We start from the raw sequence: 24,202 nt of genomic DNA, 5'->3' as shown, positions 1-24,202 counted from the left end.
TAGAATTTTTATTTGAATTAAATGAGATAAGTAAAGCACCCATGCTCCAAAAATACTGGTTTTCACCCTTGCCAGTCTCAGACAATCCACTAGGAAAAACACTTTTTTAAAAAACACTATTTAAATGACGGCCATCATGACACTAGGGATTTGTTACATTAAAAGGCTAATAAGTATCCTGGGATTCCACTTGTTGATGGGAAAAAGCAGAAATAAATTTAAGTTTACGTAGATTCACACAACTCATGTTTTAATTTTCAAGGTAGTCATCTGCAATGTGACCTGGGGCGAATTGCTTTTGCTAGCCTTAAGGAAGAACACAATCTGATACCAGTCAAATCCAGCATATTAACATCCTCACACACTAGACTAAGTCCACTTTAAATAACCTGTTTAGAACTTTAGAATATTAATGAGTTAGGGTTTCAGAGGCGTAATGATATAGAGACCTATTTTTAACAAAGAAAAGGCTTAACACTCCAACAGCATCAGAATCAAGGTGGTTAGAAAATAGGAAAGTTCTCAGTCTACCTCCCCCTTTTTCTGTTTGATCCAGGGGCTTCACATTTGCCACCTTCCCGCCAATGTCAAATAGCTCTCTATTTATCAAACAGCTAAGTGCTTATTATAATCGCTTTAGAATACCTGCATCCACAACCAACCTCTGGTTTTGCACCTGATATGTAAGATTCACATAATTTAAGAATTTTGATTGGATGGTGTTGGTGAAAATGCATAAGGATTAAAATATCATGGGATATCTGAGATGATTGGAGAACTGATGGCATCATATACCATGAAAGTCAGAAAATGTGACAAGCCCCTTTGGTAAGGGGGTGGTGAGAAACACTGGAAACTCCCCCTTCTGCCTCTTTGCGCTGCTCATCATGGGACCTGGTGGCATGATAAGAAGGAATGGACATGGGAGGATACTAGAGAAGATATGATATTGAACTTTCATGAAATCTTCTCTGAGACAAAGGTAATAAAGATTACCTGAAGATTTAATGTAGGTAATAAAGTCTCTTTATAGCAAACCAGGTTGATCTTTGCCTTCTCAAAGTTTGGTACCCAAAGAGGCCAAGGCTTCTGAGGTATCAGAGTGTACTAATAATAGGGGGGAAAGTTTACTGAGTAACCAACTTACTTTAATGTTTAAATGACAGGAGTTGAAGTGAGTAGCATGTGATTCTATATATTCTAAAATTTCCTGACTTCTTTCTTGAAAATTAATTCTCAAGGAATATAAGGTAATTAAAAAAGCGATCAAAGAGGCCTTCAGCAAAATTTCATGTATGGTGTATGTAGTGAATGGCAAAAGCAACAGGTCGAGTTAAGAATGTACACGATGAATAATCACCATATAATAAAGTTATTTGCAAGGAAAGCAGAAGATGGTTGTTCAATGAGCTAACGACTATAATAAATACTGTTGAGACTATGGTGGTAAATAACAGCTACTCTGAAGTTTATAATCAAGGAGTGGATTTGTGTCTTCACGGAAAAGAGGCAGAATTCCTTGTGAATTCTTTACCTTCACAGGAGGTAGGGAGCAGTGAGGTAGGGAGCAGTGGTCTTTGGTCCAACAGTTCTTGGTTCAAGTCTTAGCTCTATAACTTTGGGTTCTGAGCCCTAGTTTCTCTTGAATAAAATAAGAATAATGATACTTGTCACATCTATTCCACACAGTTTTTGCCAAAATCAAAGCAGATGTGATCATGGATATTAAGAAAATGTTATAAACTATAAAAGCACTATGCTTTTTGATATTCTTTAACACTTAAAAAAAAATGAATCCTCTGCTTCTCTAAACTAAAATGTGATGAGAAATAATAAAAATAATGTTTAAAAATAGAAGCTACATTGAAATATACTGTTTTAAAAATTCCTTCCTTTTCTTTATGCAATTTGGGGAACTGAATAAACACTCCCTTCATGGTGGTTATCGATAGCCAAGGAGTCATTTTGAAAATGGAGATTACAAGAGATAGCTCTGCTTCTCTTAAATAACTAGTTTTTATTGTTCTTATGGACACTGTAAACCTTATAACTAATTATATCCTTCTTTACTTAGACTCTAGGAAGCTCAAAACCAAATCTGTAGTCCACTTTTAACAACTATACAGACTTTTATGGCATATATTTTGTGAACAAGCTTTAGTTCTAATGTTTTTATTTTCTCTTTGCCTCTGTTTCTTAATCATTTTTATTCATTTTTATCCTGTTGTTTATATTTTTGAAACTCATTTAAAAAATATTTTTGCACTATACAAGGAAAACCAGCCTTAAGTGAAGAAGTATGGCATTAATTATACAAGATGATATAAGGTGAGTACTTCAGATGATAATGAATTTTGTTTCATAACTGTAGTAAGTAGGTCAATAATAATCCAAAAAAACATGCAAATAGAATTACCCACTGTGCTGATTCAAAGTGAACTAAAAGTATGATATCTGAAAACATCGACTATGGTTAATAGATTTCCTCATTTCAAAGCAATAAAACAAATGGCTGAAAAATACTCACTTAGGTGATTTGAGATCACGATGAATAATTTTGTGAAGATGCAAATAATTCATTCCACTTGCAATTCCTGTGGACCAGTCTACTAGCAATCGAGGCGTGATTTTCCTACCAGCTCGCAAAACCTCATAGAGCTGTCCATGGGCACAGTATTCCATGATGATGCAATAACATGGGGCCTGAGTACAAACACCCCTTTCAAGAAAACACAAACATGTACATAAATGCACACATAGATATAAACACACATGTATGCACATTTATATTTTAGGACTAGTTAATAAATGTGATCATTAAGACCAGTTCTCTATATAAATTATTTTTAAAAAGCATATAGATAATTGGTCCTGATTCTTAAATTAGCATTAAAACTTGTCTAGTCTACACATTTCTCCATATGCACATAGACAATGTGAATTTGTTTTGTTTACTCCAGATATCTATATGCTATGTGATATCTACTGCTTTTGCAGTGGGACCATTTCATTCTGGGACAGAGTACTCTTTCCTGAGGCTTTGTATGGGCTGGATATTGTGTTGCTTAAGCTTAAAAAAAATTTAAATATCTTCCTTTTAAAATTAAGTAGAGGGTTTTATAAATAGTGTGTAGAAAGAGAGAATTCAAATAAAATATTGCTATTTTTACTATTTGTTGAATTTTAAATTAATCAGATTTAAAACAACTAACTAGACCAAGGATAAAAAAAAAAGTCAATTTTCTCTATTATTTGGTCTTCAAAAACCATTTCTGTTTAAAATAAAAATAATATTACACAATGTATTCTATATTTATGCAGGCTGTATGTCCAACACTTCCTCCATCTTCCATGAAGCCTTTCCTGATCATTCCAGTCCAAAAAGATCTTCCTCTTCTCTGAATTCCTATGCTACAGAGGAGCCATTCATTTTTTTTTTTTAAATGTGATCTTTCTCTCCTGATACAGATTATAGTCTCCTTGAAGGGAAAGGTATTCAAGTTCTTTTTTCTCTACCACAAGGTCTAGACATTCACAGCAAATCCTGAACTTCATCCTAACTTTCTTTGCCGATACGAACATATGCAGAGGCCAAGGGTAGAAGGAAGGGTACTAATATGAGAGAACATCTTCTGTTTGTCAGGCATATTAACATGTTTATTTAATTGTTTCATTTAGTCTGCCCCAAACCATTGTAAGATAGGTATTACCTTTTCCATTTTTATAGGTAAGGTTCAAAGAGGGAAAGTGACTTGTCCTAGATCAGACAACTAATAAGTGTCAGAGCTGGGATTCAAATTCAGTCTGTGTAACTTCAAAGCCATGCTCTTTCCACTCACTACACCACACCGCCTGCCTCCCTTTTACCTTTCTGACTTCTGTATAAACAAGGATATTGGGAATTCCTATATTAATATTGTTACGTTATAAAAGTGAGAATTATCATACAAATTCTAAATCGCAGCTTTGTCCTGAGGATGAGAAAAGAGAAGAAAAATTACCATATGCAATTATCTGTAAAAGAGATTTGGTCCTATCCTTTAGTGGTCTGTATGCCTTCCTTTGAAGCTTTCTAGAAAAGTTATTGAGAGTAGTCCACCTATAAGACACTCAGCTAAAGTCCTCAGCTAGGTATCAATTCATGTCCTATCTCTTAGGCTGCCGTAAGTGATGAAAGAATTTAGAGGCCATGTCTTGGAATCACGTCAAAGTCTGATATCAATAGCAGGTTATGTAGAAATTAAATAATTAATCTTCATTTTCTGTTTGTTGATGTGCCTGTCACACACCACAAAGCTATTGTTATTACTCTCCATCATTTTCTAAGCTACCTAGAATTTTCATCTTGATTTTTAACAAAAGATTTTTGTTTCAAGTTTCTGTTACTTGACTTTCAGGAAACCTCAGTGGAGCACAAGTGTATAGCAACTACTAACATAAAATTTAATTTTCATTACAGAGAAACAATGAGTAAGGCAGGTATAGTGTAATATAAGAATAGCAAAATAAATATTTGTTTGAAGCTACTCAGTATCCTAGTCAACTATGTTTTAACTTGTCACACAAACAGACAGAAGGGCCTAAAAGAGATATGTTACGCACTTCTTTTCTTTCCTGACTGATGAATGAGAAATAATCATTCTGTTAGCTCTGTACTATGACGAGGCTTCTTAGTAGCTATAAATAACAGCTCTGTAATCACTTCAATTGCTACCTTTTCTTTCCCTTCACATTTAATTCCATTAGGAACAGTCAGGTTAAGTTTTCTTAAAAGATTGCTTTAAAAATTGGAAGAAAAAAATATATAGTATTGTTTCCTTGATCTTTCCCTTCTGTACATGGTTCTTAGTAACTTCAAAAGAAGCTGTAAGCACAGAAATCAGTATCCAGAGATGTGCTAAAATCTAATCTTGCCTTCTTGCCTTCCAGACGGTCCTGAATGATTTATTGGCCAAGAAACACATGGCACAGATGGCTGCAAACATAACACTGCACAATGCCTCAAGAGCATAGTGTACTGGGCCAGGGACACAGTCTCACCATTGTTTTCCATGTAGAGGTAAAGACTATTCAAGCACCAGAGTGGCAATATTTGTCCAAAATGCTGAAAACTGCTTATGCAGGTAGAAAGGTCAGAGGGTGAGGTGGGGGAAAGGAATAGGAAAAAAAAAAAAAAAGGAAGAAACAAAAGAAAGGAAAGAAAAATAAAGCTTCTCACACCCATCTTCTGAGGACACAATTCTACCTGGAAAGCCTTCTTACCTGGGACACACAGCTTATTTCATTACAGGAGCCCAAAAGGCCATGCTAATCTATAGAATGTCCTGTGTCTCAAACCCAGCATCCTAGTGATCTAAGCTTAAAAGTTAAGTTAAATAGAAGTTAAATGGAAGGCCCTTCTTTCCATTTACAATGGTGCAGCACACTGGGATTGATGATCCTCTCAGTGAAGTAAAATGAAAGAAAGAAGCGAGGCTCTGATAGTCTGCTTAAAAAGAATCCTCCTATTGTCTTTTAAAATTATAATCTTTGGAAAGATTAGAATTGGTCTCTAGGGCATCTTGTTTTGGTCTCACATCCTCTCAGTCCTTCTAGGAGGGGAGCCAGTGACAAATTCACTATAGCAGCTGAAGCTCTCTCCCATGCCCTCTGCATGGATGTTCCTTCCATAAGGAAAAAAATACAAGTGCTTCATTTAGTGTCCCAGTTGGATGCTTCTCTTCTTTTTACACTGCTTTTTCTTTCCTTAACGGGTCTTTGAAAATCAAAACTCAGTCTCATTACTCATTTAAACTCATTCTATAAAATCTGTACCTAAGATTTCTATTCCTTACTTTGGGGATATTGTTCTAAATAAAGATTATGACATCACATATTTAACTTTATAATGAAAGTTTTATCAAGAAAGGATCATTTTTGGGGGCTAGAAGTTCCTCCTAGTTTAGGGAAGGGGGATTTATAACCTATTCCACTTTTAACTGTAGCCTCATTGGTCATAGTATTTTTCAGAATTAAAAAATATATATATCAGATATGCCAATCAAATATATGGTAGCTGAAGGAAATTGGACTTTGAGTGGTAAACACACAAAAGAATATACAGATGTCAAATTATTATGTACACCTAAAAATTATACAATTATATTAACCAATAAACACACACACACACACACACACACACACACACACACACACCCCCAAGATGTTCTAATTTCTAAATTTTCATCCCCCGTAAAGGCTATTTTTCCTGTTCTTTACCTAACTTCCTCTAAGGCCACTCCCCATTTATGGGTTCAAGTCTAGGGCAAAATTTAAAGGCTGATAAGAGAGAGAGCTCAAGGGAAAGGTACAGGCAGAAGAGATTACATGTATTTAGACCTCAGCACTGCCAAATTTGGTAATTTCTACAAATTTATTTTTGAGCCTCCCTGTGCCAATATTATGAAAATAATGGTCTAAACTATAACAATCTTGAAAACAACTGCTTTGTGAAATAAAAATAGCACATAACTTACTATCATCAATAACTCTGCTATCACTAGATTTAGAAAGCTGAGTGTTTGGCATTACTTGAAAAGGGATCTACCCCTGTCTGATCTCGGAAGCTAAGCAGGGTCAGGCTTGGTTAGTACTTGGATGGGAGACTACCTAAGAAGACCAAGTGCTGTAGGAGTAAAAAATAAAAAAATAAGGGATTGTAATCTGACAAAGTCCTTGTAGTCTGTGAGGTCAACCAAGGGTTGCCTCACCTAAAAAAAAGAAAAGAAAAGAAAAAAAAAAGAAAAGAGATCTAGCAAAACCTGAGGCAGGGAGAAATACTCTGAAGGTACCTGTTCTTACAAGTTAGTATTTAAGAAGGGACACTAATAGAAACTAATAGTAATAATAATAAAACATTATCTATTTCATAGGGACTAATTGTGCTCTGATCACTTAGATGTTAACTTTTTCTTAATTGAATTTTAGGATGTTCAGATTATCTGAAAGTGACCTCTGTCATCCTATTAATAAATGAGGTTGATTTAGCAAATCTGACTGCTGGGCAGGAATTCACCTTCTCCCTCTCTGTTTCTTCTCTACACCCCTTCCAAGCAGGGTACCCTCTAGTCAAAAGAATTACTGAATTATAAACTCCTTAAAGACATGACTGTAATTTAATCGTTCTTGGTACCCTTCCAAATTACCTAGCACAATGCTTAGTCTATAGAGTGTTTTTAACATGTCTTTTAAAGCAGAAAATTATATGTATATATTGGGGGAAAGAAAATCTCCCTATTTCTTAAAAAAAAAAAAAAAAAGCCTTGACCTACTTGAAAGCGATGATGTTAGGGTGCTTCAACTTCCTCAAATGCTTGATATCCGTCTCATTCTGTTCTCTCACTTTCTTGATGGCCACTTCCTCCGCTCGGAACTTGCCCAGGAAGACAGCTCCTTGGGCTCCACTACCCAGCCACTGCAGCTCTGAGATCTCCTCAAATGGCACTTCCCAAGTATCTAGGCACACAAGCAAGAAACAACCTTAAAAAGATCTTGGAATTTGCTCATGGACCACTCCAAAGGTACCAACTTCACCATTACCCAAAACGAACACTATCCTTTGTCTCCCACCTGGTAACTCACCGAAAGGTATATCCTGCCTATGGGCCTTGACACTACAGATCAGACTCTCATGTATTAATTTCATCAATTTTTAACCAGTGAAATCAAGCAGATCAGAGATTTCCTTTTGTTCTCCTCCAAACAAAACATATCCTGACACTCCGACCTCCCCACTTCAAGCTTTCATGTTTAGTCCGTTCACCCTACTGTCTCTACACCACTATCCCTACCTCATCATTCATTGTAAGTGTTGTTTTATTCCTCTTTGAATTTCTAGTCAGAAGCTCAATTAATCCTTGCTGAATGAATTTTCAATGATACTCTCTCCTAAGAACTTAATTATGTATAAAACTTATATTAGTATTTATCTTTTACTTAGTATCCAGCATATGCCAGATACTAGCATAGTGCTTTACACATCTTGTGTTTAATTCTTATAACAATCCTACAAGTTTGGCCTTATTATGGTTATTTCAAAATATAAAAGATTTTTAATGTTTAATATTTCTGTGGTGATTCATTTTTTCTTTAAAAAATTTTTTTAAAGATGAGAAAATTAAGGCACAGCGTGGGTAAGTTACCCAAGGTCATATAGCTGGTAAGTGGAAGAACTGGGCCCAGAACTTCAGAACTGGCAGATTCCAAGGACAGTGTTTTGTCTACTATATCATATCTCCTCTCATGAAGAAATTGAGGGTCATTAGTTATGATATCTTTACTCTTGTAGATGCATGATTTTCAAGTTTCTCTTTTTCTCTGAGTTTGATTTTTTTTTTTTTTGCACCAATAATATAACAGGGGTCATTTCAAAGTGGTAATTCATATTATGTTCTTTATCCTTTTCTGTATTAAAATTTTTTTAACCATAAGTTTATTTTTATAATGAATAAAATGCTATTTAAAATAAAGCACTTCAAAAATTCAGTCAATATGTGCTTTAATCTTGTGAAGCTAACTTAAAAAGAAAGATAGAATTCATTGATCCTTCTCCTTGTCCCCCTTTTTGCTGCTGCATTATCACTGAACTGGTAAGAAATGAACATCAAAGAGCTAGGAGCCCCAGGGAGTGAGGAGAGGATGATGACAATGTTAAAGGTTATTAGAGATTCTTGTTGGATCACCAATCACTAAAAGGCCACTCTCTGCAGAACACTAAATTACATAGTGTTGAGTTAGCTTTGAAGATATTCTGGTCTTGAAAGCAAATCAACTCATCATCTACTATGTGAAGTAAGAATAGAAAGAGTTCATTGGTAGCTAGAAGGGAACTGCATTTCTCTCCTCTGATTTTCTCTACCTTAAGAGAAATAAAATTCTGTAGACTCTTAATAAAATGTGGCTTCTCATTATAATGGTTAAAACATGACCTTTGAAATATAACTAAACTACATAGAGCAGAGAAACTTGTAGTGAAGGTAGTTTATATCACAGGTATTCGTTCCATTCTTCTGATATCAATAGTATTACAGGTTTCTGCTCTACTGAAATTGAGTAGATGCTATATAAAAGCAAATATCTCTAAAATACAAATATGAAATCACAAAAGGAACAAGTGTTACCCAGTAAGATCTAGGAGGAAGCAGTAAGTTATAGGCTTGACTGCTTTCAAGATCTTTATGGCTCTAAAGATGGACAGATATTAATTATCTCAAGCAGCCTCAATTTCATTCCCATAGGCTTATTCATACAGCACACACAGGATTGCAGATATTGATGGCATACTCTAAAAGAGTTTTGCTATGAGGGGTCCAGTGAAGAACTAAACATGGGATCATTCTGACCATTCTGGGGGCAGAATAAAATACTATTGCAATATTTGGGGCAAGAACATAACTAGGTAATATTTCTCTGAATAACTTTATAAAAGCCTAAGTTATCCCAATTTTTAATACAATAACAATTAAAATTAGACAATCTTTGGGTGTCTTTTCCCCCCCTATTTACTCGATCTTTATTTACTTATAAATACTGGAAACATTAGAAAATAGCAAGAAAAAAAAACAGAAAAACATGTATTTAATCTGATATCCATCCCATACTGTTTTCATCTTCTCTTCTAGTCGTTGTTAATATGCATATAACTATATAAAAGTTATATGTGATGTATAATTTTCCTTTTTCATGTATTATGTATTCTCCACGTATTTATATGGTTTTTATTATAAGCTTTAATAGTTGTTTACTGTACCCTCTTATCTTCTTTGGTACTTAAATGTTTCCATTTTTTGTATATAGTTTAAATTTGAAATTACTTTTTTTTCTTTCTTTATATTATTTCCTCAGACTCAATCCTTAGATTAAAGAGTACGGTCTCCTGGCTCATGGTATCCATTCCAAATTGCTAGCTGAAAGGATTTTGCTAGTTTTTGCTGACAGCAGCACATTGAGTATGTCTCTTTTACTACAAAATTGCCAGCAATAAGTATTCTCAGTTATATTCTGGTGCCAATTTAATTAGGTATAAAATAGTGTTTTATGAGTTTGTACTATTTTAATTGCCAGGGATGTAGAATATTTTCTTTATACTTGTTTAATACATCTACTTTCTATGAACTGTCAAATTGATCATTTGTCCATTTATTTATTAGGGTCTTGTAGTTCTCATAAACTTAAAGGAGCTTCCTCTCTATTTCTTTGAAAATATGAAGATAACATTTTTAAAGTCTTTTTCTTTTAATTTTTTTTGAACAAAATATTTTTGTAGTTGCCCGTTGCTTTCTTTGTAACTTCTTCTACTGCCTACTCTATCTTTTAAGGGTGATTTGTAGTTGATTTTTTAAAAGTTTAACTTTTATATTCATCTGGAATTTATTTTGGTGTATGGTGTGAGGACTGATATACATTAATATTTTTTCCATATTGTTATTTAGTGATTCCAAAATAACTTGTTAAATAATCATTTTTACATCATTTTATAATGCATATATTATAATTTACTATATTTTAAATAAATAATGCCTATTATTTGGTATTTTTATAAAATGAGAAATGAATTATTAAAATACAAATGATAACTACATTTGGTGCTCAAATAGCAAAGGTTGGGAATATTATAATAAGGAATAAAATATTCCTCTACCAACAGTGTAAAATAAAGTAACACTTCAACCACGTTTGCATCAATCTTTTTAGTAGAACTTATTACAGAAGTAAAATTAATGGATGTTATTTAGTCCTCTGGTCCTGTCCCAATGTCCCTGTCAAAGGAAGCCAAAGAAGAGGAAAATGGTAGGAAAATAAAGTTAGCAATCAGGATGTGAAAACATGGGGGCCTATACCATTGACAAGCAAGATCTCTAACCTCATAATAACGAAAACTGGCTGTGCTCCCTCCAGCGTTTGCCCCAGACTTTCTGCTGCATTTATATCTGTCTCACTGGTACTCTTCCCCAGTTTTTTTTATCTTCTCTCTGATTCATCACTATGACTACTATCTTAATTCCAACATCCACCATGTCCCCTAAGACTGAGAAAAAGCCACATACCCATCCACTTTAATGCATAAGCTCTCCTTTGTTTATTCAGACATGTCTATGACAATACTTGCTTTAAGACTGGGAACTATTTAGAAATAAATGATTTCAATTACACATAGCACGACCTTACTTCGACTTCACTACTAACATAAATGGGAGATGAAGTCATCATTAAATTTTTTAAAAATGTAGTGAAATTTCCTCCTAAATACAAAATGCAGGGACACATCTCTCACATGTGCTATTCTTTGGTTGACTATAATCCAGGATTAAAGATTAGCTCCCTGATCCCAGAGCTGACAAGAAAAAAACTACGCTTAGTTTTTGCCTAGCAAATCTCTCTTACAGCCCACAGCAACACCAGCCCACAGTAAGTATCTTGTCATCTGTTGAAGAGTCAGGCAGCTGCTATGCCTTTGTAATCTTAAGCTGACCAGGCCTGTTTCCTATTTATTCCTGAAATAAGACTTCCTAAAAAAGTCACATAATCAACTGGATGACAAATTAAAAACAAGTTTATAGAATTATAAAAAAAAAAAAAATTTAAAGGCTCCTTTTCATAAACAGAGAATGTGTCTGCTATACCTTCTATGAGTCAGAAACTCAATGTGGCATTTGGATCCTGAGACCCCAAATTACCACCAAAATAATTATGAGACTAGACAAGTTAAGATCCTAAAAACCAAATGGAGTTTATCACATAAGCAGATATTTGTAGGTTTTGCATCTAAGCAGAGAAAAGGGAACATTTACAAAATAATAAATTAAGGGTGGTTATCTCTGAATTGTGGGATGATGAGTCATTTTTATTTTCCTCTTTGTGCTTATCTTTATTCCCAATTTAAAAAATAATAACACTGTTTAACACAGGAGTGCCCCACCCTGTGTGACAAGAAATGATTTTTTAATTTCCTTGAAACCTTAAGATCATGGGAGGGGGAGAAAGGGTGGAATGTACAGAGTATGGGAGTATGTATGAAAGAGGGAGACAGACAGACAGACACAGAATCCAGGGACTGACAAAGAATTTCTGCATGAAGCAGGAATAGATACTATGGTTAACAAATCCTGAAAAGTACACCTGGAACTGATAGATTTACCAGTAAATCTCAATATACTTATAGAGGAAGAGGCTGGTCTTGGTTTGGGAGAAAGTACTTCATGAATAGAAAAAACAGAATGCATGAGAAAAGCAGGTTAATGGTGACTAATGTTGACTGGCTATTGTGGAAAAGCTGTCAATAGTCTTGCCTAAAACAGATGAACATATATATTTTAAGGGAGGGTCACAGAGTCTAATATTCAGTTATAAAATAAAACAGAATCTTATTTCCTTATTTCCATATTTTCCTTTCCAAAATTTCTTGATGAGAGAACTCATAACAACTGAATCACTTACACAAGGCTACAAAAATATAAATCAAAAGCCTTGAAAGCAACAAACTCTTTGAATCCAACCTGTCCTCTTCTAGGAATTGATCTTAAGGAATAATCGAAAATATGTTCAAATTAAGTAATAGATGTTCATTGCAGTGTGGCTTATAATCACTAACTGTCAAGCAATAGAGTATTGTTTAAATAAATATTTGTATGTTCACACAATTTCACATTATGCAGGCATTAAAAATTATGCTAAAGAAGTATATTTCATGACATGGGAAATGTTTACAATATGATGTGAAAAATAGTATGACTATTGTTTTAATGCACACACACACACACACACACACAAATAGACTAATATAATTTATACCAAAAATATTAATGGTGGTTATTCTCAGGAGAATGGGGATCATAGTTTACTGTAACTTTTGGGGGTGGGTAGAACTTACCCATATATTCCAAATTTTCTATATATAATTACTTTTGTTATCAGGGAAAATAAAGTTCTTTTAAAGAACAAAAATGAAATTATAAAGAACACTAGGGACATGTGTTCTCTTTACTTCAAAATCATAATGCTTGAATTGGAATATATGAATAATATACATGTTATGCAATGATGGGAACTAAACATTTACTTTTTAAAAAGCTGTGGAATCTAGAAAAATAATGCCTCTCAAGAATGGTTAGATATTTTGTCTTTCCTCAAAATATGAGCTTTCTGTGCCATGATTGTAAGAAAAAAGTTCCTTTGTATTACAACCTAAGGGAGGCCTGCAATCTTCAGGGGTGGTACCATGTGGCTTCTCTTTGGGTTGAATTAGTTCAGTGGCCATCAGACTTTTTTTATGCCTATGGCACCTGGTCTTCCTAGGCGGTCTCCCATCCAAGTACTAACCAGGCTTGACTCTGCTTAGCTTCCGAGATCAGACAGGATTGGGCTTGTTCAGAGTAGTATGGCCGTAGACCCATCAGACTTTTGATTGTGTAAACTTTCAATAAGAAATTTAGACAGCCAAACATTTTGTGATTGATTTATAAATTATATATCTGTACTTTACTAAAATACCAAATATATATATGAAAACATGCATGAAAATAGAAATCTCAAATGATGAAATAAAAAGAACAGGAGCTCTAACATTTTCTTTCTCATAATATTATGGATTGTCGTATATGTACTCTACCCTGGATGCCACTGGACTGGATAACCACACAAGATGGGTTTCAATGAAAAAAGACCAATCAAATATGAATATGTTCCATTCAGAAGGTCTATGGGAAATTGATATGAGGTATTTATCTGGCACTAGTTCTTTAATTTACCCACAGGTCAAAGATTACCCAGTTAATGATAGTGGTGTGTTTACACAGAAACTATCTTCCATGTCCATACTCTAGCTTACCTTGTTGTTGCAATTTGTAATCAGTGGAATATGCCTTCCCAATGATATTCCATACAGGCCTTAAGCATCCAAATAGTCCTTCAAGAAACCCACCACTGCCACTGCCCGACCTGCTGAACTGAATCTTGATGTCTTCGGTTCCACTCATGCTCCCTCCGTCCACAGTGCTGCTGTTCCCCTGAGACACCGCCATCTCCGATTCGTCTTGTTCCCTTAGCTGAAGAACACTGTTCTCAAACTGGTCCCTGGAATCCTCGCTTACACTTGTCAACACTGTCGTGGTGGTGGGGCTATTCATGCCCTCGGTTAGCTCTGTCTGCACCGCCCCCTTTTCCTGCTGGTCTTTAAGGAATTTGGGTGAAGGGTGATTCCCCATTGGTGTGAGTTCATCTTGTAGTCCATTAAAGGTTTTGTTTTCAGTCAAGGGTAAATGTGCGGAAGAGGAGCAGCTCAGGTACTCCTGAGGGTCGGCCATTGTGCCATGAGTATGCCCAAGGTCCTGAGATGACACTCAGAGGATTATTTGAATAGAGTTCTGATGTAAGAAAGGGCTCCAAAACCTAGGAAAACAGGAGGAGGACATGAGATCATCCTTTCTTTAGTCATCCACATGACTCTACTTCTGTTCATAATAATAAAATCAATGAAACAATGGGGATTAAACAGTGCTATATATCCACATGATGAAATACTGTCCAGCAACTAAAAATCATGTTGTACAAGAGTATTTATTCACATGAAAAAAATGTTCATAACATATAATATAAAAAATAAGTTGTAAAAATATATTCTATACAAACTTTTCAAATTTTTAATTTAAAAGAATGCATGAACACATACACAAGAAAAATGATTGGAAGGATTTATCTAAAGAATTAACTATTAATTGTCTAAAGAATTAATGAGGTGGTTAGAGTTTTCTGAGGAGGTATACTATCGTGTTGTTCAAGATTTTCTAAACATTCTGCATTAATATCTGGCTACAGACTAAATGTTTGCATTCCCTCCCAAATTCATAAGTGGAAACTTAATCCCCATTGTGATGGTATTTGGAGGTGGGACTTTGGGAGGTGATTAGGTCATGAGAGTAAAGCCCTCATGAATGGGATTAGTGCCCTTATAAAAGAGATCCTGAAGCGCTCCCTTGCCTCTTCTGCCATGTGAAGACACAGTGAGAAGACAGCTGCTTGTGAACCAGGAAATAGGCCCTAACCAGGTATCAAACCTGCCAATGTCTTGATCTTGGCTATCCCAGCCTCCAGAACAGTGAGAGGTAAATGTTTACTGTTAGAGCCATCTATTCTATGGTACTTTTGTTACAGCAGCCTGAACAGACTAAGGCATATGTATTATGTTTATAATCAGAAATAAAAAATTATTTCCCTTCCCAAAAGGAAATTAAATGTTCTGATATATAGTTTTTTATTAGAAACTGCATCCTCTATCATTATAAGGTACCGCTCATCTTTTCTCTTTGCTTTAGTGTCTTATCCACTGGCACATTGCTTTACTTTCTAAGGCATTCATTAAGTCGTGTAGATAAATGTATATGTGACAGGACAAATTCTTAAGATATGAAATTTATTTTTACTGTACTTCATCAAAGCTGGGGCAACCTAACTAAGCCTTAGTTCTTTAAACTTGTTCTTTTATTTTGGCCTGTCTATTAGCACCAATTTCTCAGGACTACCTTACCTCTTAAAATAAAGACATGAAATTAATTATCCTAGATTGGCCAGATCATGCAACATCGATCTTAAATTTATTCAGCATAGTTCTTTTATCAGAAATTAACATTCTTTGCATACCCCTACTAATAGTCCTTCCTTTCTTCACACTGTATTATCATCTAGAATAAGTTACAAGCCGGTGTATAAAGATAATCTCACATTGCAGAGGGCAGAAGACAGACCAACAAAGACTAATAGTACAGTGCTTACTATGAATCAACCTAGTGCTCTGGGAGCACAGAAGAGGGAGGAATAGTTTCAGCGATAGCTGCCCAAAGGTGGTAACTATTGATCAGTTTGAAGGAAGTGTTGAAATTCATCAGGCAGGCAGGAAAGAGGTGAGTGAAAGAAAAGGGTACTACAGGTATGGGGAAAGTATGAATGAGGGCATGGAGGGATGAAAGACTATGGAACAGATGAAAAATCTAAGTGACTAGAATGTAGATTATACGTGTGTATATGGAGAAAGGTAAGAATGGAGAAAAAGTTGGGGGCTAGATTGTAAGAAGTTGTGAATGCTAGGCTAAGAGGTTTGGATTTTATCCTGAAGATGATGAGGAGTCACAGTATCCTATATTGGGGGTTATGGATAAAAATAAACCATCTCTATTTTGTCAATTACTCATCTTCATTACTAAGACCCAAATTTTAAGCATTACTTTTTCATTGCCATACCCTATGAATAGTTTGTGTGAATGAGCCAATGAAAGTATCTTGTCCTTTGAACTTTCGTTCATTCATTTACACATTTATTGAGCTCCCATTACATGTTATAAATGTGTTAAGCATTAATAGAAGTGGTACATAGGTTTCTGCTCTTTAGAAACTTACAATCTAAATGGGAAGACTAATAGATAATAACAGCCATATAGGTAGGGTTCACAGACAGGTACAGGGTACTATGGAGCTCAGAAAAATAAACATCAAATATGTCTAGCGGTGTCATACAGAACATTTTGTCTGAGTTGGATAGTGAATAAGAGGCCACTAGGAAAGTGAGACTATTCCAGGTAGTATTGGGCAGCAGCTGGAGATAATAACTCTTATAAAAGGTGGACAAAGGTCAGAAAATGGTGACTTTATGTTAAGCTAAAGCTTTTGGATTTTATCCTCAAGATAACAGAGAGCCACTAAGGAATGTTAAGGGAAGGAGTGATTTGGTTGGCTTTGTAATTTAAAATTACATTGCTAGAAATAGAAGTTGGAATGAAGGGGAAAGACTAAAAGGTCAAGATATCAGGAGGAAGATTCCAAGTAAGAAATGGTAAGGGCCTGAATCAAGGCAGTAGAAATGGCGATGAAGAGGAGGGAATGGATTTAAGAGTAGAATTGGTAAGATCTAGTGATTGATTAGACATAGGGATAGGTAAGGAAAAGAAAGAAGAATAATTTTCAGATAACTTACTTGAGATAATAGATAAATGGGCAATGTCATTAACAGAGACATGAAATATCAGAAAAAAGATTTGGAAAGCAGGTAATTAGCTCAGTTACAGACATAGAGGGTTTAAGTCCTACTGTGTGCATCATGTACTGAACCAGGCTTTTATTTTGGTTATGTGATTTTAAAAAGGCACTTTGCCGAGGGTATTATACTAAGTGAAATAAGCCAAATAGAAAAGGACAAGAACTATATGATTTCACTTATTTGTGGGATATAAAACAAAAAGCAACAAATGAACAAAAAAACAAACGAATGAAAATGAACTCATAGATATAGACAACAGAATGAAATGTGAGGAGGACAAAGGGTAAAGAAGGTCAAATATATGGTAATGGAAGGAAACTAGGCTTTGGGTGGTAAATACACAATTGAGTATACAGGTGTTGTATTCAAATGTTTTACAACTGAAATTTATGTAATATTATTAACGAATGTTACCCCAATCAATCAATCAATCAATAAAAGACATTTTGTAGAAAGAGATTTAAAGAGAGGTAAAGATATGGTGTTCCTTTAGGTCAGGGGCAGAAGTATCAAAATAATACAAGGGTGAGACTGCAAGTTAAATTAAAAATGCACTTATTAAATATATGCTTGGAGCTATGCCATGCAATAGGTGAGGTTCTATGGATTTAGAACATTACTGTTGACATTATTACTTTTAATGATAATTAAGACAAAGAGCTTCACAATTCAGAGCCTGTTTACATAATCAGTAATGTGCTAATAAACCAGCTCTCTAGGGGAAAAAAAAACCCCACCACCATGGCCCAAAATGTAGTATTTGCTGATTTCTCTGATATAAATACTCCTGCCACAGTAGATTTTAAGCAAATAACAGTTTAACAACCTGCTTGCAAAGTTACTAAATATTTAACAATTGGCTCTTACAAACTGGTGTATAAGCCAGCTCCAGCACTAATGATCCTTTCGAGAGTGTCATTCTCATTTTACAGGGAATTTAGAAACTTTTCTAAGGACATATATGGAGTAAGTGGTAGAACAGGAATTGAAATCTCACTCAAAATTCAGATTTCCAAATTCCTTTGCCTTCTTATACAACACAATCGCATTCTTATGATAATCCCTCCCTTTCTTAGAGTGTTTTGCAGGTTAAAAAATACCGTTGCTTATTATCTTATCTAAACATTTGATCCCTTGTGTAAGGAAGCCAGAGCAAAAATCATTATCCTTGTTTTTCACAGGACACTAAGGCCTTGAGAGGTCTATGCCAAAGGGCACAGAGCCAGGATTGAATACTAGGTCATTTTTTCTTATCCCAAACTCTCTCCTGTATTATGCAGTCTCTTTAAGACACAGTTCCTTCCTTTCGAAGCTTACAAACTAGTTAAGGAGTTAATAATCACATCAAGGGAATCACCTCCTGACTGTCCCACTCTCCCCCCATGACAAATGTGCCATATTCTGTTATATAAAACTGCGAGAGGAAAAAAAGAAACCAATAATGGAGAGTAGAAGTAGTTAACTCAGGCTGAATGAAAGAGGTAGGGCTTCAGATGAAGATTTAAAAGGAAGATGTGTTTGAAACTGACAGAGGAAAGGAAGCCAGGGAGAAAAAAGAGCATTAGCAGAGGCAGGGAAACGGAAATGACCAGGGCAGGTCAGGGGTTGGTAACTAAATTCTAGAGAAGGAGAAATGTAGGGGCTGGGAAACTGCCTGGGAATAAAAGGATGGGGGAAAAAAAGAAAAAGAAAAACTGGAGCCCTCTGTTACGGCAATAGCTGTTGGCTAAATGGACCCCCATTTCCCTCACTCCATTCTCCCCACTTGGTTCCTTTCGTGATCATCGCTAAACGTTGATGTTAGCGATCCCTCGTTTGGCTTTTTTTGCAGAATTCCTGCCACAACCTTGAGCTGTCTCTTGCCTTTGGCCTCTGCAACCTTGCTCTGCTTGATCTCTTTCGAGTCTGCTGACTTCAGACTATCTGACCCAGCCACTGCCTCAGCAGTTCCTTCCAGTCTGCCTTTGCCATTGGGACTCGTGGTTATCCTATAATCATAATGGACAGCACAGGGTGTCCATTATGCTATTGGCTCACATCACACTTGAGGATAAGGCAAATACCCAAATCTATATGTGAATTTCAGCCAAATATCTATTTGTGCAATTTGTTCTTTGAATCAAACTATCGGACATTATATTAAATTCGTGGTAAATTTCCATTCTGTTCATTTTCATCCTGAGTTTCTCCCTGATGACATCATATTGGAATGAGATCATATACAAAGTTAGAAAAACATGTGTTTGTTTTGTAATCTTTTCCCATTTCTAAGAGGTTAAGGGTGCATATGATGTGGACCCGTTCCCATTGGCACTAGGAATGAGTCTAAAGATGAGACCTTCGGCATGGTCATCACATTCAGTTTGATACTTAAGACATCAAGGAATAACAGGACTTTCAAGGAATATAGTCCAACCTGCTCGTTTTACATATATGGATCAAATCCCAGAGAGATTGCTGACTTGCTGGACACAACTGATGGCAGAGCTAGGATGAGTTCTCCTTCCTCATCCTATGCTCTTCCCCTAGTTTGGTTGTTTCTCAGATAAAGGGAAACAAATAACCATGTTATGACCACTGACGATAACAGCAGTAATTCAGTGTTATCCTAGATGCACAAAAGCTCCTCCCAAGGCAGCACAGGCACCAACTAGAGGGGTGACCCTGCATCTGTCAACAGAGTAGTGAAAGGCTGCCCAGCACTGCTCTGGGAATGGTCAGAGGTGAGGCAAACCTCAAAGCGTGCATAAAGATGTGTGGTCAAAGAGGCTTTCTCTGCTCACCAGGAATACTGAGTCCAATCTCATCCAACAAAGGCAGAGAAGTAGGAAGGCATAAGAACAAAGAGAAAGGAATCATTACCATGACTATATTCAAATATGATCAGAGCTGATTCTACATTTAAGGAGTGTAGGAGGGTAAAAATATCTAAATTTTACCTGCGTTTGTATGTACACCCACAGACTGCCGCCGCACAGTGAAGAAGCTGGTTAAGTGGAAACTGAGGGAATACAAGCAGCCCCGCTATCTCTGCCTCTGTCTTTGCCCTCTCAGTTCCTCTCTCCCTGTTCAAAACTTGGTGCAGGTACCCTCAGGGAAACTGACTGACTGGATCTTTTAATTCATGAGAAGTCAAAGCTAGCATTTATTGGGAGGGGACAGAAAAATACTGAGGTAAGATTTTTAAACATTAGGAGTCAAATGGAAAAAGATAAGGAAGAGCAGAGGGGTAAAGGTTGGCATGTCACCCTTAGCCGTAGGGAGCTCTATGGGCAGGGCTGCAGGTGAAGTGATGCTACTGTCACCCTCACAAGGGCTTCTGAATCTGCCAGGAGCACAAAGAAGTGCTTCTATAGCTGCCCTACAGGAACACTTCCCTTGCCCTGGGAATCTCTCAGCCCCAAGAGGAAGAAGTGGTCTGTGCAAAATCAGTAGACAAGAGTTGGAGAGAGGAGCAGCTGTGCATTTGCCAGGGCACTGCCAAATTCTGGACATTACCTTGGCTTCAAGCCAAGATGGATCTGGCACAGAGAATAAAAGAAATGGAAGAGGCAATGTGGCCAAATGGCCCTTGAATTCCTGTGTTTATTATATAATACAATTTCCCCCACATTGCTAATAGAGGATAATTTTATTATAGATCATATTTTGAGTTCTATATCATAAATATGAGTAAATCGAAGATTTTGAAAAATTTTGCTCCATAGATAAACTTTTTAGTATGACTAAAATTAAATAAAATTTTAACTTAAGCCCTATTGCTGAGATTTCTTGATTGATATTGAGCTCTTCTCAAGCTGTCTTCTCTTTATTTGGTATTTTCTTGCCTTAAAATAAACACAATGCTGCCATCCTAACCTTGCCATTTCTCTAAAATTCATGTGGTAATATTTAAAGCATAAGAGATTTATGCTACTTTAAAACTGAGATTGAGTTACTTGTTCATAGTAATAACATAAAATGATGTTCCCAGGATAGAGGTGTGTCACTGAGATCTGGAATTGAATTTTGAAAACATTATATAGTTTTTTCTGCTGGAATTAAAATTATAAGTATATGATTTAAAATCATATCAATAGAGTAGTCTACTATCGTCTTTCGCCCCTAACCTGCTCCCTACCTGTGGACCATCTACCGAAACTCTTTTTTGAAAAGACAATAATAAACTTATAAATAAACTAACCAAATCTACTGACCTACCTCATGCTATCTTCTTTATACCATTTCATTTACAATTCAAAAATACTGATTCAGTGCCTACCATATACCTATATTTTTAGTTAAGATTATGAATGTTTAATAATGTTGAAAGTATGCTAGGGCCAGCAAAGAATAAAAATTACAAAATGGTAACTCCTCTATGTTTGATGGATTACTTTCTATATAATAGTAACTATAAATACAACTATGGTTAAAGTTAAAATCCATTTATAATATAGCTTTTTTAGGGAGAGGTAGATGAAGTAAAGGGGGTCAAATATGTGGTGACAGAAAGAAATCTAACTACAGAGGGTGAACGCATAGTGTAAATATATAGTGTTAAAAAGGTACAGCTGAAACTTATTGAATTTTGTTAACCAATGTCACCATAAAAAAAAGATTGAAAATAAATAAATAAAATGAATAAAGCTTCATTTTAAGAGTTGTAGACTATAAACTTATGAAGAAGTAGAAACTTGTGAGGCTTCGAATATACCTTAAGTCAAAGGCTAAACATATTTTTTGACTAAAGAAATGATTTCTCTATATAGCTTCCATAAATCTATGATAAATAATAAACACCAGCTCTGACTTGCCATATGAATAAAATCAATAATGAAATAAATTCACTTAAAATGTCTTACAAAATAAGATATAGATATCATGAAACTATATATAATGTATGTAAGATATAGACTATATAGAAGATATAGACATTTCTATATCTCTTACATAGATATATGCCTTTAAATATACAAATATTAATAAGTACAAAAATTATATAAACATTACAAGAAAAGGACAATAGATTTAAAGGGTCAACAGTTGTTATTACTGTTGCTCTTTTATATTTTCTCTATTTTCCTAAATTTCTATTATTAGCATGCCTTACTTGTTTAATTAGAAGTTTTCAATCCAAATCTTTGTTGATTTATACAGAGACTAATAAGCCAGCTTTCTTATATTTGAATATATGACATTATATGAAATGTTAAGGACATTATCAGAAAATCTAACTGTCAATGTGTGCTAAGCCCTGAAAACGGGCTTAAAACATAAATTCAAAATGAAAAGAAAAATGAATAAAAAGCAGATAACAATAAGGAAACAAAAGTTGACAACTCCTATTTTGTTTTTACCTTTTCTACTAGTTAGAATCAGATTCAAGCTGGAAAACAGAATAATCGTGACTAAGAGAACTGAAACTCAAGACAGATGAAAACACAACCTGTTTTGATTATTTCCAAGTTCTAAGGTCCAACTGTATTACATGCTAAGGCACTAAAATACTTTCATTTAGGATCACGAGAATAATCTTTGCTAAAGAATTATTTTTAGAAACTGTGAGCAAAACATTTATTCATAGAAAAGAAGACAGAGAAACATCTTAATTTTAAAAAAAGAAATGGGAGGATTACAGAACATATAGAACTATAAACTTGAGCTGGTCCCTGATACAAGCATTGAGCACGTAGTAAGCACTCAATAAACACTAGTCCCCTTTCTTTTTTTCCTTTCCTGTTATTTCATGCCTCTCCCCTCTCTTTTTGGAAAACTGTGATTCTCCTTAAGTCAAAGAGTTCAGGAGAACAATTGAAATGACAATTGAAATTATTTAAAAATTATTATTTAACATTACAATTATTTTTTTTAAATTGGGCTATCATGCAAACTTTAAATTGTTTCCCAATCAATCAATTCAGAACCTTCTATGCACTTTTTCGTATAGAGAGCAATTTTGTGAGGGGCTAAGAGAGAAAGCACTGGAGGAAGAGAGGCATGAATTCAAATACTAATCATTAATTTGACCTTACTCTTTAAGTCTCAATTTCATTATCTGTAATTGGCAATAATAACATAATCCACCTCATAGACTAGATTAAATGATTATATGAGATAATGTATATATAACACACCCAATACATAGTGAATCCTTAATAGTTGATACTATTATAGGTTGTTAGAATTAGAGGGAGCAATGAGTGGGTCATGACTTCTATTTTACAAGAGAAAGAACTCATTCTCAGTTTTTAAGTTCACTAGGAGTAGAATCCAAGTATTATTTATCTCTGAACCTGTCCCTCTTCTTTTCCTTCCTATCTAGACTCAGTACCTAGTACAGGACCTGATATAATATGATGCAATTTACTTTTTGGATGGGAGAACATTACGTGCACATACACACACACCCACACAGAGAGGAATGTGCTAAATTATACATTAATGACAATAGCTAACATTTACTGAAGATTATTGTCACTCACTACTCTAAATACTTTTTCTATATTAACTTCTCTAATCCTCATATCAATTCTTTGAGAAAGGTATTATTATTACCCCTGATGATAACTGATAAAAAATTGGAGCATAGTGTTTTAAAAACTGACCCACAGCTACTAAGTAGTAAAGACAGGAATTCTACCCAGTTCTTCTCCAGTTCCGGAGCTTGAGCGTGAGTATGAGTCCCAGCAGGCACCCTTAGTCACAGCATTCCTCTGTCAATATTATAATAGGCTTCTACTTAATTAAGAAAGGTCTAAGAAAAATATAGGCTAAGACATAAAAAGTTGAAAAATCACATGATATCTCTTATATGTGGGATATAAACCTAAAAGCAACAAATGAACAGGACAAAAAAACACAGACTCATAAACATGGACAATGGACTAGTGGTTACCAGAGAGTAGGGGGTGTGGGAAGAGGGAAGAGGTAGATGGGTAAAAGGCGTCAAATATAGGGAGGTAGGGAGAAGGTAAAGTGGGTAAAGGGGATCAAATATGTGGTAACTGAAGGAAACCGGACTTTGGGTGGTAAACACACAATAGAATATATAGATATTAAATTATAATATATACCTGAAAATTATATAATTGTATTAACCAATGTTACTCCCAAAAAACTTAACAAACAAACATAAATAAATGAATAAATAAATAAATG

At 35.1% G+C, this 24,202-nt stretch overlaps 1 protein-coding gene and 1 pseudogene across 7 annotated transcripts in view; both read right to left on the bottom strand.

Moving 5' to 3' along the window:
• The window catches only part of MAP3K13 (mitogen-activated protein kinase kinase kinase 13), a 137,839-nt gene that overhangs the window by 27,828 nt on the left and 85,809 nt on the right, over window positions 1-24,202 (bottom strand). For all 7 annotated transcript variants that reach the window (XR_001598788.2, XM_016159717.2, XM_016159716.2 and 4 more), the window contains 3 exons: window positions 13,865-14,424; window positions 7,311-7,494; window positions 2,528-2,719 (listed from right to left, as the gene is read on the bottom strand). Coding sequence is in view for 6 of the 7 variants with exons in the window: in XM_016159717.2 (XP_016015203.2) it covers window positions 2,528-2,719; window positions 7,311-7,494; window positions 13,865-14,339 (851 nt within the window). In the remaining variant the exon portion in view is untranslated. The remainder of the gene's footprint in view (window positions 1-2,527; window positions 2,720-7,310; window positions 7,495-13,864; window positions 14,425-24,202) is intronic.
• On the bottom strand, window positions 13,308-13,426 carry LOC118602392 (annotated as a pseudogene).

The sequence above is a fragment of the Rousettus aegyptiacus genome, unplaced genomic scaffold (genome assembly GCF_014176215.1).
Source record: "Rousettus aegyptiacus isolate mRouAeg1 unplaced genomic scaffold, mRouAeg1.p scaffold_m13_p_4, whole genome shotgun sequence".
Lineage (NCBI taxonomy): Eukaryota > Metazoa > Chordata > Mammalia > Chiroptera > Pteropodidae > Rousettus > Rousettus aegyptiacus.
This window is presented reverse-complemented; position numbering and strand designations above follow the sequence as displayed.